The sequence below is a fragment of the Coregonus clupeaformis genome, chromosome 18, assembly GCF_020615455.1.
Source record: "Coregonus clupeaformis isolate EN_2021a chromosome 18, ASM2061545v1, whole genome shotgun sequence".
Taxonomy (NCBI): Eukaryota; Metazoa; Chordata; class Actinopteri; order Salmoniformes; family Salmonidae; genus Coregonus; species Coregonus clupeaformis.
The window spans coordinates 1,575,176-1,591,371 of record NC_059209.1 but is presented as its reverse complement, the minus strand read 5'-3'; the positions used below and the strand labels follow the sequence as shown (position 1 = coordinate 1,591,371).

The window sequence follows — 16,196 nt, the reverse complement described above, 5'->3', positions numbered from 1 at the left end:
ATAAAATAAAATAAAAAGTAAATTAATCCGCTTTACAACCGGTGTAGAGCCTAATAGGCGGCGCGTGAGTTTGGGGAAGATAATTTTCACCATAAAAATGCACCTTTATAATAAAGCATTACATGCATAATCGTATTTTTGGTCACTATTGATAATGGTGTTTTCCCGCTAATTGATTGAATTTTGGAACATTCACGCTTATAAACTACTGCCGTGTGAGCATTGCTGCGCTTATAATATGAAGAAATAGCCTAATAGCTTATCAACATTTTAAGCTACATATTCTGATCTGTTGCATCAGCCTCATTGCTTTTAAAAGGTTATTTGATGCGAGTGGTTTTATTAATATGGGATCTATCGCATCCCACAACTGTCCCAGTCTATGTTTGGAATATTTCTTTCTCGCACAGAAGGACAAGTTGACCAATAGAATAGGTCAACTTTTGTACTATGGGGGACAGTAGATTGACATAGGCTAATGCTTTTGCTGTTCTTTAGGCCTACTCATCTTGTTTACATTTATATTACATTTTAGTCATTTAGCAGACGCTCGTATACAGAGCGACTTGCAGTTAGTGCATTCATCATTGTTGGCTGACAAAAAGTAAATGTGGACAGTTCTTCTAACATCTTCAATATGCACCTCGCAATTCCATAAGAAGGACATGCGCAGTTGCATCCCAGATGTGTCTGGCTTCACTTGTAGCCTACTTCGGAGCTGAGATAGATGCCTGTGAGAAGACCCCAATCACTTGACGGCCATTGGCTAATAAGAAGTGAGAGGTGCTTCGGAGAACGCAGACGGGAGAATGGAATTATTATTATTATATTCAGCCCAAGGGCACAACAGCCACTGGCCGCAAAAGGCATATATTTCTTTAGGGGGCATTACGCCAGCATTAGGGGGATGCCGCCGGGAAATTTGAGGCATTATCAAGTGCTTGTCAAATTGTGAATGTGAGACTGATGAAGTGTGTACAGCCTGTGCAAGAAACAAAGCAGAGCTCATGCCTTTCATGATACTTTTTTCAAATCATCATTAGAGTTGCAGCCTTAGAATGTATTACAAATCTAAACGTATAGCCCAACGTTTGTATCACAACTAAAGTTGTATAAATAACTCTAAATTAAGCATATAGGAGGAACTGTTTCTTTGTTAACTGCTCAACACAGAATGCTGCATGTGTGCACTGCCTCAGAAATCATTTGGCGAAAACATCCTTTCTATTTTATTCAGCTATGTTCAATTGTATTCTTCATACTATAAAATTATATAAAATAAAATGCCACGGAATTCTAATCAAATATTGTCTGCTAAATGAACTAGTGTAGCCAACAGACCTTGGGGGCTTGATTGGTAACACTTTTGCCAGAGCACCAGCTAACACATGACTCCAATAATCAACTAATCATGGTATTCAGTTTATAATGCAATTAGTTTAATCAGGTGTGATAATCAGGTGTGATAGTTAATTCTACACAGCAAAAATTGGAGTGTTGAAATTTCAGGGTTAAACATTTCCGAGTTGATTTTCACTCCCAGAGTGTAATTTTAACACATTCTGATTTAAATGGTGTTCAGTGTTGGAGTTATTTGACAGAGTTGATCCGGTCAGTGTTAACCCAACTCCGCAGAGATGTAATTAAGCTCCGCCCATGCATTTCACTTCTTCGGTTGGAGACAGAGGAGACAAGTCGGCGCCATTTTCTCCCTCCCATGCAGTACTACACCGTAAGTGCAATTAACTCAAACTTACTGAAACAATTATAAATTGATGCTGAGCATTTCAGTATGAACAATGAAACATCTACAGAGAATATATGCCTAACAAAACCGTGTTTGTTGCCAGGACTGAGCAGCAAATTTGTCCTGGTGATTAGCTAGCTAGAAGTGTATGGTAAGCTAGCTAACAGTTTGTTACTTAAACCATCTCCAACTTTATCAATGATGATTTAATAAAGGAAAAACAAAGCGTTATGTTTTTTTACTGTATAAAATCTTGTTTGAGGCTGGAGCTAACGTCTTTTTTCCCTCCTTCACTTTGAACATCAAAGGGGCCGCAAAAAACATGTCCCAACATGCAGGTGTTTCACGTGTTTAGTTGTCTGTGTGACTAGCGTACCACTGTATTTGGTGACCCATCAGATTCTATGACCTGCAGTGTTGGAAAAAGTACTCAGATCATTTACTTAAGTAAAAGTATATAAGTATTACCAGTTAATTGTACTGAAATTACTAAGTTAAAGCTAAAGTACAAAATTAGCAGAAAATCGGGCTGTGACTGATATATTAAACATTTATTAAACATTTAAGTGTATCATTAAATACTGATGAGTCAATGCATAAGCAGCATTTTAATATCTCAGTCACAGCGTGATTTTCTGAAAATTAGTACTTTTTCCAACAGTGCAGGTCACAGAATCTGATGGGTCACCAAAAATGGTGTAACACTGTCGACTTAGCTTTAATCTTTACCGTTCTTCCTTTAAATGTTTATTTACTTTGTCAAACTTCCTTGCATGTCTCAGTCAAAATGCTGGTCCAGGTGAAGTACAGCCAACAGCAGAAATATGTGAAGCTGGATGAGGATGAAGGACGGTTTGACTTTATGCAATTCCATGAAAACGGTTAGCATGGCTTAGGAAAAAGGTTTTAAACCACACCCATGTTCTTTTAAAAGCTCATTGTGCAAGCTCCTTAATGTTGTCGATTCTGATTTCTTTACATGCCTTTATCAGACTCTTTTATACGGTAAATGGGGTTAAATTGCTAATCATTTTCAGTTCTGTAATGTGTGCTTCATAGAGTGTAAAGTATTAAAATACACCAAAACAGTCAATAAAAAAAGCCAATCATAATTTTTTAAATTTGGACTTAAGAGGGAATGGGTTATGTGAGGGAAAATGCTCTAGGTCTATTTAAGGATTATTCAGTGGTGGATGTATGTATTTAATGTGAACAGTTATTGGCTGTGAGGCAAGAAACAGTGCTGACTTCAAAGGCACATTCAGTTTGACCTTACTATCTTTTCCAGTCATCGAGAGATTTTGCCTGCCACCTGATGCAAAAGTTATATACAAGGATGCAACAGGGACAGAAGTTGATGCAGAAATATTCAGCGACCTCGTTGGACAAGGGAATGTGGTGCTGACAGTATTCTCAGATCAGGGTGAGATATCAAGGCAGGTATAATAAAGCACTTTACACCTTACATAATATAATTATTTGCATTTTTTCTATTCCTTTAGAATTCTCTGATTTCTCCTTGTCTTCTGCTTCTGAGACGTCTGACTCAAGCTTCAGCTCAAGTGCATCAACTATAATCCTAGATGATGTCCCTAGCAAGAGACAAAGAATTGAGGATACACGTGATGCTGTGTCTGCTGAACAGGTTTCTTAATGCTTTCAAATGTTTTCACTGTGAGTCTCTAGAAAAGCTATTTATCACCATGTTTTGTATTCTAATGTTTTTGTTTTTTATTAGTTGATTGAAGCTGTGCTAAGAGGCAAGTCTGGGGGTGAAGAAGTACTACAGGAGTACCAAACAACAGAAACCCTAACAGATGCTGCAAGAAGAAAAATGGTTAACATCCTGGTGGCTCACATGACTGACAATCATGGCCATGCATGATTTGTTTCACATTCACATTTGTTTCACATTGTTTTTATTTGTGCCAAATAACTGCATGGCCATTGCATGAATGTACTAATTTAATATCTCCTCTCAGGCACCGCCCCACTAAAGAAGATTATGCACGTGGGATAGTGATGTTGTTCCCTTCCCTCAAGGATCCATACTCCAAGAAGGGCTATGTAATCTGCATTATTATTGTTAACTCTTTCATGTCATGTTGTGACACAAAACTGTGTGGACGACATTGATATTTGAATTCCGTGAGATTTCTCATGAGCCTGGTATGACAACGCATTTCTTTTCTCTTTTTCATTTCAGGAACACGAGGATCTGCACTGCCACCAAATAGCCCAATTGACTTTTCTCCAGGGGGCCCAAATTTCCAAAGGACTGTTAATGTTGAAAGGCAGCTTGATGGTGATGCTTGCCAAGAGGCCATGTTTTTGCTCAACCATACCACAGACAATTCCCTGATTTTCCAGAAGATGAGAGAGACCTTTCAGCACCGTCAGAAGCTCGTTAATGACCCAGGCAGAAGTGTTGAGATCCTCTCCAGCTTCCCAAGATTCCTGGATACAAAAGGATTGGTAAGTTTGGGATGAGATGTTTAGAATGGCTTGAAATTTGAAAGTATTTCCTGAAGTAGTAGTAGTAGTAGTAGTAGTAGTAGTAGATTAATATCTTCTTTCTTAAAGGTGGACCAAGACTTCACTCTCCTATTTGATGACGACACATCCTCCAGGCTTCTTCAGAAATGGGATTTGTTCTTCAAGCCAAATGTCATAAAAGAGGCTAAGCGGCTCACCTCAACACCAGAGTTGCGTCGCTTGGTGCAGTCAGCAGAAAGTCCCCCAGGAAGTGATCTTGATGAGGCAACAAGTGAGTTGTTTTTATTTTTTTATTTTAATAAATTTGCAATAATTGCAGTTAAACTATAACTGCAATAATTTAAAAAATGTATTCTGTGTATCTCTGAACGTTGATCTAATTTTTGCGATAAATGTGACTAATAGATGGATGACGGTTTAAAACGTTCTCATAATGCTTCCCTGTTCTCATTCAAACTTGAAAAGTATTACATTTGAAGAGTTTTCAATTAATTCTTGTGACAGAAATGGCTTCCCTGTTGTTGCTGTTACATCTCCTTCCACCACCTCCAGGGGGACTGAAGTCTCCAACAATTAGTGCATGTGATGCAGTTGAGAGACTTTTTGTCTTTCATAAGGTAATTATATTATTAAGGTGATTATAATAATTTGTCACGTCACCTTCTTAGCCACATATGTAAATGAGGGTTGTTAAAAAGTGGATGGAATTGTAATTAAGTCTTCATTCACATCTTGCACTAGCCAATGAAAAGATGTTTGAATAATCACTTCTATAATGTAGTTTTCTCTGTGGCTGCACATAATTCTTGTGTCTTATTTTCAGTTTTCTGATCTCAACCCTAGTCATGCTGCAGTTTGGAGGAGCATCTCCGCAACCAGCAGGGTCGGCAGCCGTACCTCCTCGCTGTTGGGCGTCTGAAGAGCAAGATTGAGAGCTTCTACATCACAATGGATAAGCGTCTCATCCCATGCAAGGCAAACCGCTCCCTCGGGGCATGTGATGAACTTTTCAAAGCACATTTTGTGTTTAATTTGTCTTACGATGTGGCACTTGTGAATTTTTACACATTCCTGCAGACAACAGTGTATAACATTGATGTGGGGAAAATGAATGAGTCACCCAGAGTTAAAGACTTGAGAGCGAGACTGCTTAACCAGCCAGTAGCACTCTCACCCTGTGAGTAAGAAGCTATAACAATGTTGACCTGTTTCATGTGTCAGAAATATTATCTCAGCAGTCAACAGTTGATTTCACATTTAAGAGTTGAACATGGTTACTATCCTGGACCCAAGTTCAAATTGTTTTGTTCTCAGCAAGGCTGTAGGCATCAGTTCCTAACATATACAGGTTTTCGGAAACACCTTAATAGTGTTCATAGTAATGTTCAGCAAATTGCTCAAACTTCAACTGTTGCATGTTCATCTAGTGAGCCAGTTGCAACTTCATCTCAGGCACATGCTTTGGAGGACACATTTAATCCACAAAATCAATGTAGCTCTTCCAGTGTTTATTCTGAGAGCAATGATTCAGGACTTACTAAAGATCCAACTAAAGAAATGTGTGCATCTATCGTGGCCAAATTACAGGGGAGTGGGATTTCCAACAGTTTGGTATCCTCAATTGTAGGAGATTTGGAAGAACTAAGAAGTGAGATTCGCTCACAAGCAAAGCATACAGCTATTTCTGCTTTACCTATAACTGACCCCAACATATCTGTGATAAATGAGTCTTTTGAAGATTATGAAAACCCGTTCACAAATCTAAATACAAAATGGAAAATAAATAAATACTTCTACCAAAAATGGGGAGTTGTCGAGCCAGTAGAAATAAAACTGGGAGTGAGATATGACAACAGGCGAAATCAGAAATCCGGTACTTATGGTCAAGTACCTGTGAAGGATACTTTTATATATGTGCAGAAATCCAGACATTTATGTTTTGCTAAAGAAAGAGTGTAGATCAGATCCTGACACTTATACTGACTTTTTTGATGGAAGTTATTTTAAAACCCACCCTTTGTTTACAGCTAATAGACATGCATTACAAATCCAACTATACTATGATGATTTTGAAACAGCCAATCCCCTTGGCTCCAAACGTGGAATTCACCAAATTGTCTCTCTTTATTTTGTTGTAAGAAACTTTCCCAAAAATTTTAATTCGGTTTTGATGAACATTCATTTGGTAACACTTTTTCACACACAAGATCTGCACAAGTATGGTTTTGATGTTATACTAGAACCGTTGATAAATGATTTTCAAAAACTAGAAAGCCAAGGGCTAAGACTTCCATTTTCAGATGAGTAGGTACAGTCGGGAAAAAAGTATTTAGTCAGCCACCAATTGTGCAAGTTCTCCCACTTAAAAAGATGAGAGAGGCCTGTAATTTTCATCATAGGTACACGTCAACTATGACAGACAAAATGAGAAAAGAAATTCCAGAAAATCACATTGTAGGATTTTTAATGAATTTATTTGCAAATTATGGTGGGAATAAGTATTTGGTCACCTACAAACAAGCAATATTTCTGGCTCTCACAGACCTGTAACTTCTTCTTTAAGAGGCTCCTCTGTCCTCCACTCATTACCTGTATTAATGGCACCTGTTTGAACTTGTTATCAGTATAAAAGACACCTGTCCACAACCTCAAACAGTCACTCTCCAAACTCCACTATGGCCAAGACCAAAGAGCTGTCAAAGGACACCAGAAACAAAATTGTAGACCTGCACCAGGCTGGGAAGACTAAATCTGCAATAGGTAAGCAGCTTGGTTTGAAGAAATCAACTGTGGGAGCAATTATTAGGAAATGGAAGACATACAAGACCACTGATAATCTCCCTCGATCTGGGGCTCCACGCAAGATCTCACCCCGTGGGGTCAAAATGATCACAAGAACGGTGAGCAAAAATCCCAGAACCACACGGGGGACCTAGTGAATGACCTGCAGAGAGCTGGGACCAAAGTAACAAAGCCTACCATCAGTAACACACTACGCCGCCAGGGACTCAAATCCTGCAGTGCCAGACGTGTCCCCCTGCTTAAGCCAGTACATGTCCAGGCCCGTCTGAAGTTTGCTAGAGTGCATTTGGATGATCCAGAAGAGGATTGGGAGAATGTCATATGGTCAGATGAAACCAAAATAGAACTTTTGGTAAAAACTCAACTCGTCGTGTTTGGAGGACAAAGAATGCTGAGTTGCATCCAAAGAACACCATACCTACTGTGAAGCATGGGGGTGGAAACATCATGCTTTGGGGCTGTTTTTCTGCAAAGGGATCAGGATGACTGATCCGTGTAAAGGAAAGAATGAATGGGGCCATGTATCGTGAGATTTTGAGTGAAAACCTCCTTCCATCAGCAAGGGCATTGAAGATGAAACGTGGCTGGGTCTTTCAGCATGACAATGATCCCAAACACACCACCCGGGCAACGAAGGAGTGGCTCCGTAAGAAGCATTTCAAGGTCCTGGAGTGGCCTAGCCAGTCTCCAGATCTCAACCCCATAGAAAATCTTTGGAGGGAGTTGAAAGTCCGTGTTGCCCAGCGACAGCCCCAAAACATCACTGCTCTAGAAGAGATCTGCATGGAGGAATGGGCCAAAATACCAGCAACAGTGTGTGAAAACCTTGTGAAGACTTACAGAAAAAGTTTGACCTGTGTCCTTGCCAACAAAGGGTATATAACAAAGTATTGAGAAACTTTTGTTATTGACCAAATACTTATTTTCCACCATAATTTGCAAATAAATTCATAAAAAATCCTACAATGTGATTTTATGGATTTTTTTTTCTAATTTTGTCTGTCATAGTTGACGTGTACCTATGATGAAAATTACAGGCCTCTCTCATCTTTTTAAGTGGGAGAACATGCACAATTGGTGGCTGACTAAATACTTTTTCCCCCCACTGTATATGGTACAATCTGTCAGATCACTGGAGATAATCTAGGGATGCACACAATTCTTGGTTTTAATGAGTCATTCAGTAACCGTCATTTCTGTCGCCTTTGTTTGATTGAGAAGAATGATTGTCAAACGGTATACAGTGAGGATGATCCTAAGGTGATCCTTCGTGGAAAAGATATGTTTGAAATGCATTGCCAGTCTCTCCAGGAAAACCCACAATTGAAGTCGCTTTATGGTTTGAAAAAAAGATCTACACTTAATTCATTGAAGTATTTCCATGTTTGTAATAACTATTCATTTGATATCATGCATGATCTTCTTGAGGGTGTGGTTCAGTATGAGATCAAATTGCTTTTTGGATATCTCACACAACACTTTATGTCAGAACAGGACTTGCTTTCCAAGATTTATGGTTTTGATTATGGATTTTTAGAACGAAAAAATCGTCCTACAAAGATGATTTTGGAGAGTGTTGGCAATGGCATTGGTTTGAATTCTATTCAGACATTGTGTCTTGTGAAAAACATCCCACTGTTGTTTGGTGACATTATTCCTGCAGGAAACAAAAACTGGAATTTGTTACTGTTGTTACTTCAAAAAATTAACATAGTTTTTTCACCTTCTCTCACTCTAGGTATGACAATATATTTAAAGCATTTGATTGTTGACCACCACAAACTATTTTTAGCACTTTTATCCACATAGAAACTTGATACCTAAGCATCATTTTATGATCCATTACCCATATTCTATAAGGAAAATTGGCCCCTTATTATATACGTGGTGTATGAGGTTTGAGGCCAAACACAAGCTGTTTAAAGATTGTTTTAAATTTTTCAAAAACATAACCAAATCGCTGGCTAAAAAGCATCATATGGCCATTGCTTATCACTGGGAAACCTTCACCCTCCCACAAAATGAGTATGGGCCAATTAAATATCGTCAACAATGAAATGCTTGAAACGATCTTGTCAAAATATGTTTTCTCAACTAGTTGGGTTAAAGTTGATGGTGTAGAGTATAAAGCTGGACAAGTTATTTGCAGTGCAATGGAAGAAGACATGCCAGTCTTTTGTCAAATAAGTGATGTACTAGTTTTTTGACAAACTAGCTATTTACAGAGAATTTTGATGACCATCATCATGCATTCAGAGTATTACGAAGTGCGGAAAGATGTCTACTAAAAATGTCTGAGCTTAAATTTCATAAACCGTTTGATATTCAAAGCTCATACAATGTTTCAGTTGAAAGTATGTACAGTATACCTTCATTCACAATGTTATAATTCAACTGACTGCAAGGGAGAAAAGGCACAAATAAATGTTTTTGACAATGATTGTTTATTGTGATGAATTCTTATTAATATAAGTATATATTAAATTAATTAATAAATAATATTGAATAAATTAACAATTAATTTAAAAAAAAATTCAGTGTAGATAATTGACACTTTAGGGAGTGAAATTAACACTACACAAATAGTTTTAAAAAATTAACTCGGAGCAGTGTTAGTTGTCTAATCCCTTAGTGTTACTTTAACTCTGTTTTGCGAGTTAAAAAAGGAACTCTGGCAGAGTGTTAAATGTTTAACTATTTTGAAAGTGTTAATTTAACTCTGTAGAGTGTGGACCTATGTAGACCCTCAAAAAGTGTTGAAATCAACTCTGTGGGAGTTAATTCAACACTGGACTTTTTGCTGTGTATAAATAAAATACTCACCAAATATTATTATATCTTTCAGCTAAAGGAGTCTCTACAATAACAAGTCTCGAAGGTGAAGTTTATACGCATTGAAAACGTCAACGGACTACACGAACATCCCAGAACTTCAGAGAGCAGTGTTGAGAAGACTGGGGTCTCAATTGGGGCTACCAAGGAGAATGATCCTGAGATCAACAACGGCAGAGCTTCTAGAAGGAGACGTCACCACGCAACACAGTGTGCAGTAAGCACACCTTTGAGCTGGGAAGGACGAGGGGCCTCATTTATAACCGTTGCGTAAATTTACACTAAATATCTGGGTGTGTCATATCGGAAAAGACTGCACACGCACAAAAACATTGAGATGTATAAACTTAGCACACGCCATCCACTATATATACAAAAGTATGTGGACACCCCTTTAAATTAGTGGATTCGGCTATTTCAGCCACACCTGTTTCTGACAGGTATAGAACATCGAGCACACAGCCATGCAATCTCTATGGACAAACATTGGCAGTAGAATGGCCTTACTGAAGAGCTCAGTGACTTTCAAGGGTGGCAGGTAGCTTAGTGGTTAAGAGCGTTGTGCCAGTAACCGAAAGGTCGCTGGTTCTAATCCCCGGGCCGACTAGGTGAAAAATCTGTCGATGTGCCCTTAAGCAAGGCACTTAACCCTAAATGCTCTGGATAAGAGCGTCTGCTAAATGACTAAAATGTAAATGTTTCAACATGGCACTGTCATAGGATGCCACCTTTCCAACAAGTCAGTTTGTCAGATTTCTGCCCTGCTAAAGCTGCCCCGGTCAACTGTAAGTGCTGTTATTGTGAAGTGGAAATGTCTAGGAGCAACAACGGCTCTGCCGAGAAGTGGTAGGCCACAGAACGGGACCGCTGAAGCGCGTAAAAATCGTCTGTCCTCTGATGCAACACTCACTACCAAGTTCCAAACTGCCTCTGGAAGCAACGACAACACAAGACCTTCTTGTCGGGAGCTTCATGAAATGGCTTTCCATGGTCGAGCAGCCACACACAAGCCTAAGATCACCATGCTCAATGCCAAGCGTTGGCTGGAGTGGTGTAAAGTTTGCCGCCATTGGACTCTGGAGAAGTGGAAATGCATTCTCTGGAGTGATGAATGATGCTTCACAAATTTTACCTGCCCCAATGCATAGTGCCAACTGTAAAGTTTGGTGGATGAGGAATAATGGTCTGGGGCTGTTTTTCATGGTTCGGGCTAGGCCCCTTAGTTCCAGTGAAGGGAAATTTTAACGCTACAGAAAACAATGATATTCTAGACAATTCTGTGCTTCCAACTTTGTGGCAACAGTTTGGGGAAGGCCCTTTCCTGTTTCATCATGACAATGCCCTGTGCACAAAGCGAGGTCCATACAGAAATGGTTTGTCAAGATCGGTGTGGAAGAGCTTGACTTTGCCTGCACAGAGCCCTGACCTCAACCCCATTGATACATCATTGGGATTAATTGTAACGCCGACTGTGAGCAAGGCCTAATCGCCCAATGTTAGTGCCTGACCTCACTAATGCTCTTGTGGCTGATTGGAAGCAAGTCCCCTCAGCAATGTTCCAACATCTAGTGGAAAGCTTTCCCAGAAGAGTGGAGGCTGTTATAGCAGCAAAGGGGGGACCAACTCCATATTAATGCGCATGATTATGGAATGAGATGGTCAACAAGGAAGTGTCCACATACTCTTGGTCATGTAGTGTACATACGCATGTTTCCCGTAATAAATCAGACCTATCGTGAAACTGTGTGCGCGTGAACGAGCATTATATCTCCACCTGAAAAACGTCCATCATTCACCTTTTATGGTGACAACAACACCCTTATTTGCTGTATACTTTGGGAATATTGAAATTAGGCCAAGACGGTATCTAAGGAAATAGCAACGCATGACGAACTTGATCAAATGTCTTTGGAGGGGTTGGCAGAATGTTTTGTTTTGCAGTGACATTTGCTGTATCTGACCTTGTCTGACAGACAAAAACAATTGCACATTGTTGTGGACCTGTAAACAGATTGTTTGAATTCAACAATGTTTTGCATTTTTTTTCCCGAATCTAAATATGCTGCACTGCCCGCGAATTCTGAAACATTGTCTACTCAAATTTGTTTTTAAATAGCCTACAGTAGGCCTACTTAAAGTGGTAGCTTACACACTTTAATGCAAAAGATCAACTGCCTTTTCACCTGTTAAATTTGACTGTATGTTATAATCCGTATTAGCTTTCAACTGCAAAAACTTGAAATTATAATATCTAATAGGCACAATGAGAGAGCACATGGAAAGTTGTTGTATGGCTACTTCGGGAATATGAACTCATCATGGCCAGAAAAGGTGATTAATTCACTAACAGTCAATTATTGCATTTTGTTATTATATTTAGCTACCTGTTGTTTTGTTATGAATAAGAGTGTAATCATATATTCCTGCACAAAGCTATGCTACTACTAGGCTACTTTTGCTTTCTTGCAATGCAATACTACAACCACTAGAAACTGTGCGTACGCATGGAGGATAAGCACATTCTCAGGTCAAGTTCAGTTTTTATCAATTCCAACTTTGCATGAAAACTGGCGCACTCAGAATTGTTGTTGAAAGAGGTGGGCCTACAACCAAACATACTGTATAAATCATATAAATTGTCATGCCCTGACCTTGAGAGCCCGGTTTTCTCTAGTTGGTTTGGTCAGGGTGTGAATTCTATGTTATGTATTTCTATGTTGGCCGGGTGTGGTTCCCAATCAGAGGCAGCTGTCGATCGTTGTCTCTGATTGGGGAACATACTTAGGTAGCCATTTTGCCTACCTTTAGTTGTGGGATCTTGTTTTTGTGTGTTTGGCTTGTTTGATGTATAGCCTTTAGAACTTCATGTTCAGTTGCTTTGTTATTTTGTCGAGTGCTTATTATTAACATTAAACATGTATGCATACCACACTGCACCTTGGTCCAATCCTTTACACAACGGACGTGACATGAATAAATAAAGTTTGTGTGGGCAACAATAAACTTGTGTGAGAAACAATACTTGCGCATTTCATATCTAGCATATAGTCATCATTATTGTACTTTTGGAATGGTTTTATAATGATTTACTAAACTGTTCTCTTTTCCTGGATAGCTATGCTCTTGATGCTTTACACTTCCCCACAGGTGGGTAGATATCCAGAAAGACGGATGGACTACCCTGGTGTAAATACAGTACAAAACAAGTTGGTCGGATTACACAGATCGGTTCAAATAGTTTTATTAAGGAGATATACAAGAATACAAGGTAGTCTCTGTAACCTTCCTCAAAATAACAAAAGCACAGTGTAAGGGAAACACACATAATACACACACACGCATACTGATGCCATGCACACACACCAATTTATTTTCCCTAACCCCTAACCCTAACCCTAACCCTAACCATTACCATAACCTTAACCCTGTCCCCACAAGGGAGAATGTTCCTTGTTTTACTATTCTTGTGGGGACTTTTGGGGATTTCCGGTACCCACAAGGATAGTAATGGAATCTATGTAGTGAATCCCAATATGCTGGACAGCTTGAACCCAATAGGGAACAAAAACAACTCAAAAGACAAGCGTGAGAAGCACTCGAACAGAAAAGACTACAAAACCATGAGTTGCCAAGTAGAGAAATGCTGATAACATTTTTTACATTTACGTCATTTAGCAGACGCTCTTATCCAGAGCGACTTACAGGAGCAATTAGGGTTAAGTGCCTTGCTCAAGGGCACATTGACAGATTTTTCACCTAGTCAGCTCAGGGATTAGAACCAGCTACCTTTCGGTTACTGGCACAACGCTCTTAACCACTAAGCTACCTGCCGTCCGTCATTCTGTTTTTTTTATGACAACAACAGTACAGCTATATATTTTTTGCTTGTCTGTACTTTCTATCTTTTTTCTGCCATTTGTTTTGAACATAAATGCTGCGTGCACGTGTGAACGTGTTCTCGTTTCCCAAGGGTGCTGACTGCAAAACCTGGCAGAGCACTGCAGTGAGTTACCAAGGTCACACACAACCTCTGCTCCCTCCCTCCCTCCTCTATCAACCCACCTCTCTCTCTCTCTCTCCTCTTGCCCGTTTTTCTCTAATTCTTTTCATAAAAAATCCTCAACCAAATTGGAACCTCAGCAGCCTCCTCCCCAGCGCTAGGGGCAAAGGTGCTCTAGATTAAAGTAAATCAGCAAATTGAATTCTACACTCGATGAAACAAACACATTCGCTGGCGCACAGGTGTCTATTCGCCTGAGACGAGATGGCCAGCTCCAGGCAAGATACTGTCCCACCTCTGAACGATGTAATATGCAAACTGATTAATTAACTGTTATTGCAAAATGTGTCATGGAGTTCGAGATAGGGCGAGGCGACCCCAGCCCAAAATAAGCTGAAAAAGTAGGCTCACTTGAGGTAAGGTTTTAACAGGTCAAGTCCACAGCTATTTTCAAGGCTGGGAGTTAGTTTAACATATTTCCTGCTAAAAATTAATATGTGCTGTGGTTACTTACTTGAGTGAGATTTTTGGTTCTGAAGTTTAGCTGTGTATTGAAGGAGACATGAAAATCGTTAATCTGCTTCATGAAAGTACTTTTAAGTGGTTGCACTTCAACCACATCAAATGATAACTTAGGTATTACAATTACTTAACCAACACAGTTATCACAATTGCACACACCCTGCATTCATACAGCTGTATATTTAAAATTTTGGAGACATGCCTTTCTCTACAGCTGTCTGTGTCCCTTAGACGATCTCACCATCTGTTTCATTGCCACTAAGCCATCTCCTTAACCACTGGGCCACAGTGCTGCGACAAACCACATTAGCTTAGCGCTCCGTTAACCTATGAGAGCATCAGTAGTGGCTGGCGGGGCGTGGCAGATCGGTTGGGCACCGGCGCCCACAGATAAACCTCAGCTCCCATGGTATGATGCATGAATGGGAACCCCCAAGAAACACATACTGTGGGCAGACAGTCTGACGTGTCTCCCGCTACTAGACCAGACGGAGGTCCAGGCAGGCAGGGATTTCCCACCCTATTGACAATGCAGCTTCTGTCAGCTGCTCTTCCAATTAAGTCTATTCCTCATCATTCCGTGTTCTACACAGCTCCTTGCTGTGTAACTGTTCTAATCCATTTCTGCCGCTGAACTAAACTAACGTTAGCTACCTCCACTAGAGAACCCATCCAGTAAATTATTGTTAAAAGAATGACCAGTCTGTACTTACTGATCAGCAAGCTATCTGCCCATATCTGAATTTCTCTACCAGTGGAGGCTGCTGAGGGGAGGACGGCTCAGACTAATGCCTGGAATGGAGTCAATGGAATGGTATCAACCACATGGAAACCACATGTTTGATACCATTCCATTGACTCCTTTCCAGCCATTATTATGAGCCGTCCTCCCCTCAGCGGCCTCCACTGTTCTCTACCTTACCAAAATGATACAGTAACATTAATATGCAATAAAATGCAAATTAATTACTTAAAAATCATACAATGTGATTTTCTGGATTTTTGTTTTAGATTCCGTCTCTCACAGTTGAAGTGTACCTATGATAAAAATTACAGACCTCTACATGCTTTGTAAGTAGGAAAACCTGCAAAATCGGCAGTGTATCAAATACTTGTTCTCCCCACTGTAGTTGTCATTCTTCATAAATTCTCATCAGTCATTTACATAATAGAATAAACAGATCGTAAACATGGTTATAATGAAAGTCACAATCATGGCATACAAGTAACCTTTCAAGTTAATGTATCTTTTAAAGCTCTGGAATATGTTCCTATGAGAGGAAAACAGATCATGGTGAAAGTAAGAAGGGTGTTGTAGCAGTATTGCACACTTTTTGCACCCACAAAATTATACTTAACTTCGCACCAATAACTTGTTTGGCGGAATTTGTTGTGATATGTAATGGTTGGAGTGAAAGTCTACAGGAGAGTAGATCTCCAGGAGGATGGTTGAGTCTAAACCATGCCCTATGACAGACTTAGTAGGTATTATCAATGAATCGGGGCTACTCGTCAGTATGAGCTTTGTCAGCTGGTGCTGGAGCTATCTGGGCCGTAGGAACAGATTGGTGCTGCCAGCATGCGTAGTACTTCGCATCCACCAGGAGTTCCCAGATGCCCAGGGTGTATATACTGGCTTCAGGCCTCACCTCGACTGAAGCGGGATACATAAGATTTATGGCCATAAACAACATCTTCTGAATGTAATACATGAAACGGTTCTGTCATTGGTGTACAGTCCACATTTATCTTACATATACTATGGCATCCTCCATCTCAGGCCTGTCAAACTGGGCA

General features: G+C 39.8%; 1 protein-coding gene across 1 annotated transcript; it reads left to right on the top strand.

Annotated features, from left to right (window-relative positions):
- The first annotated feature begins 3,400 nt into the window (after nt 1–3,400).
- Nucleotides 3,401–5,428, top strand: LOC121532948. Its single transcript, XM_045227036.1, has 6 exons — nt 3,401–3,421; nt 3,486–3,627; nt 3,726–3,814; nt 4,331–4,493; nt 4,796–4,860; nt 5,087–5,428. Exons 1-6 carry the CDS (start codon nt 3,401–3,403, stop codon nt 5,426–5,428), a joined length of 822 nt encoding a protein of 273 aa, XP_045082971.1.
- Nucleotides 5,429–16,196: the final 10,768 nt, after the last annotated feature.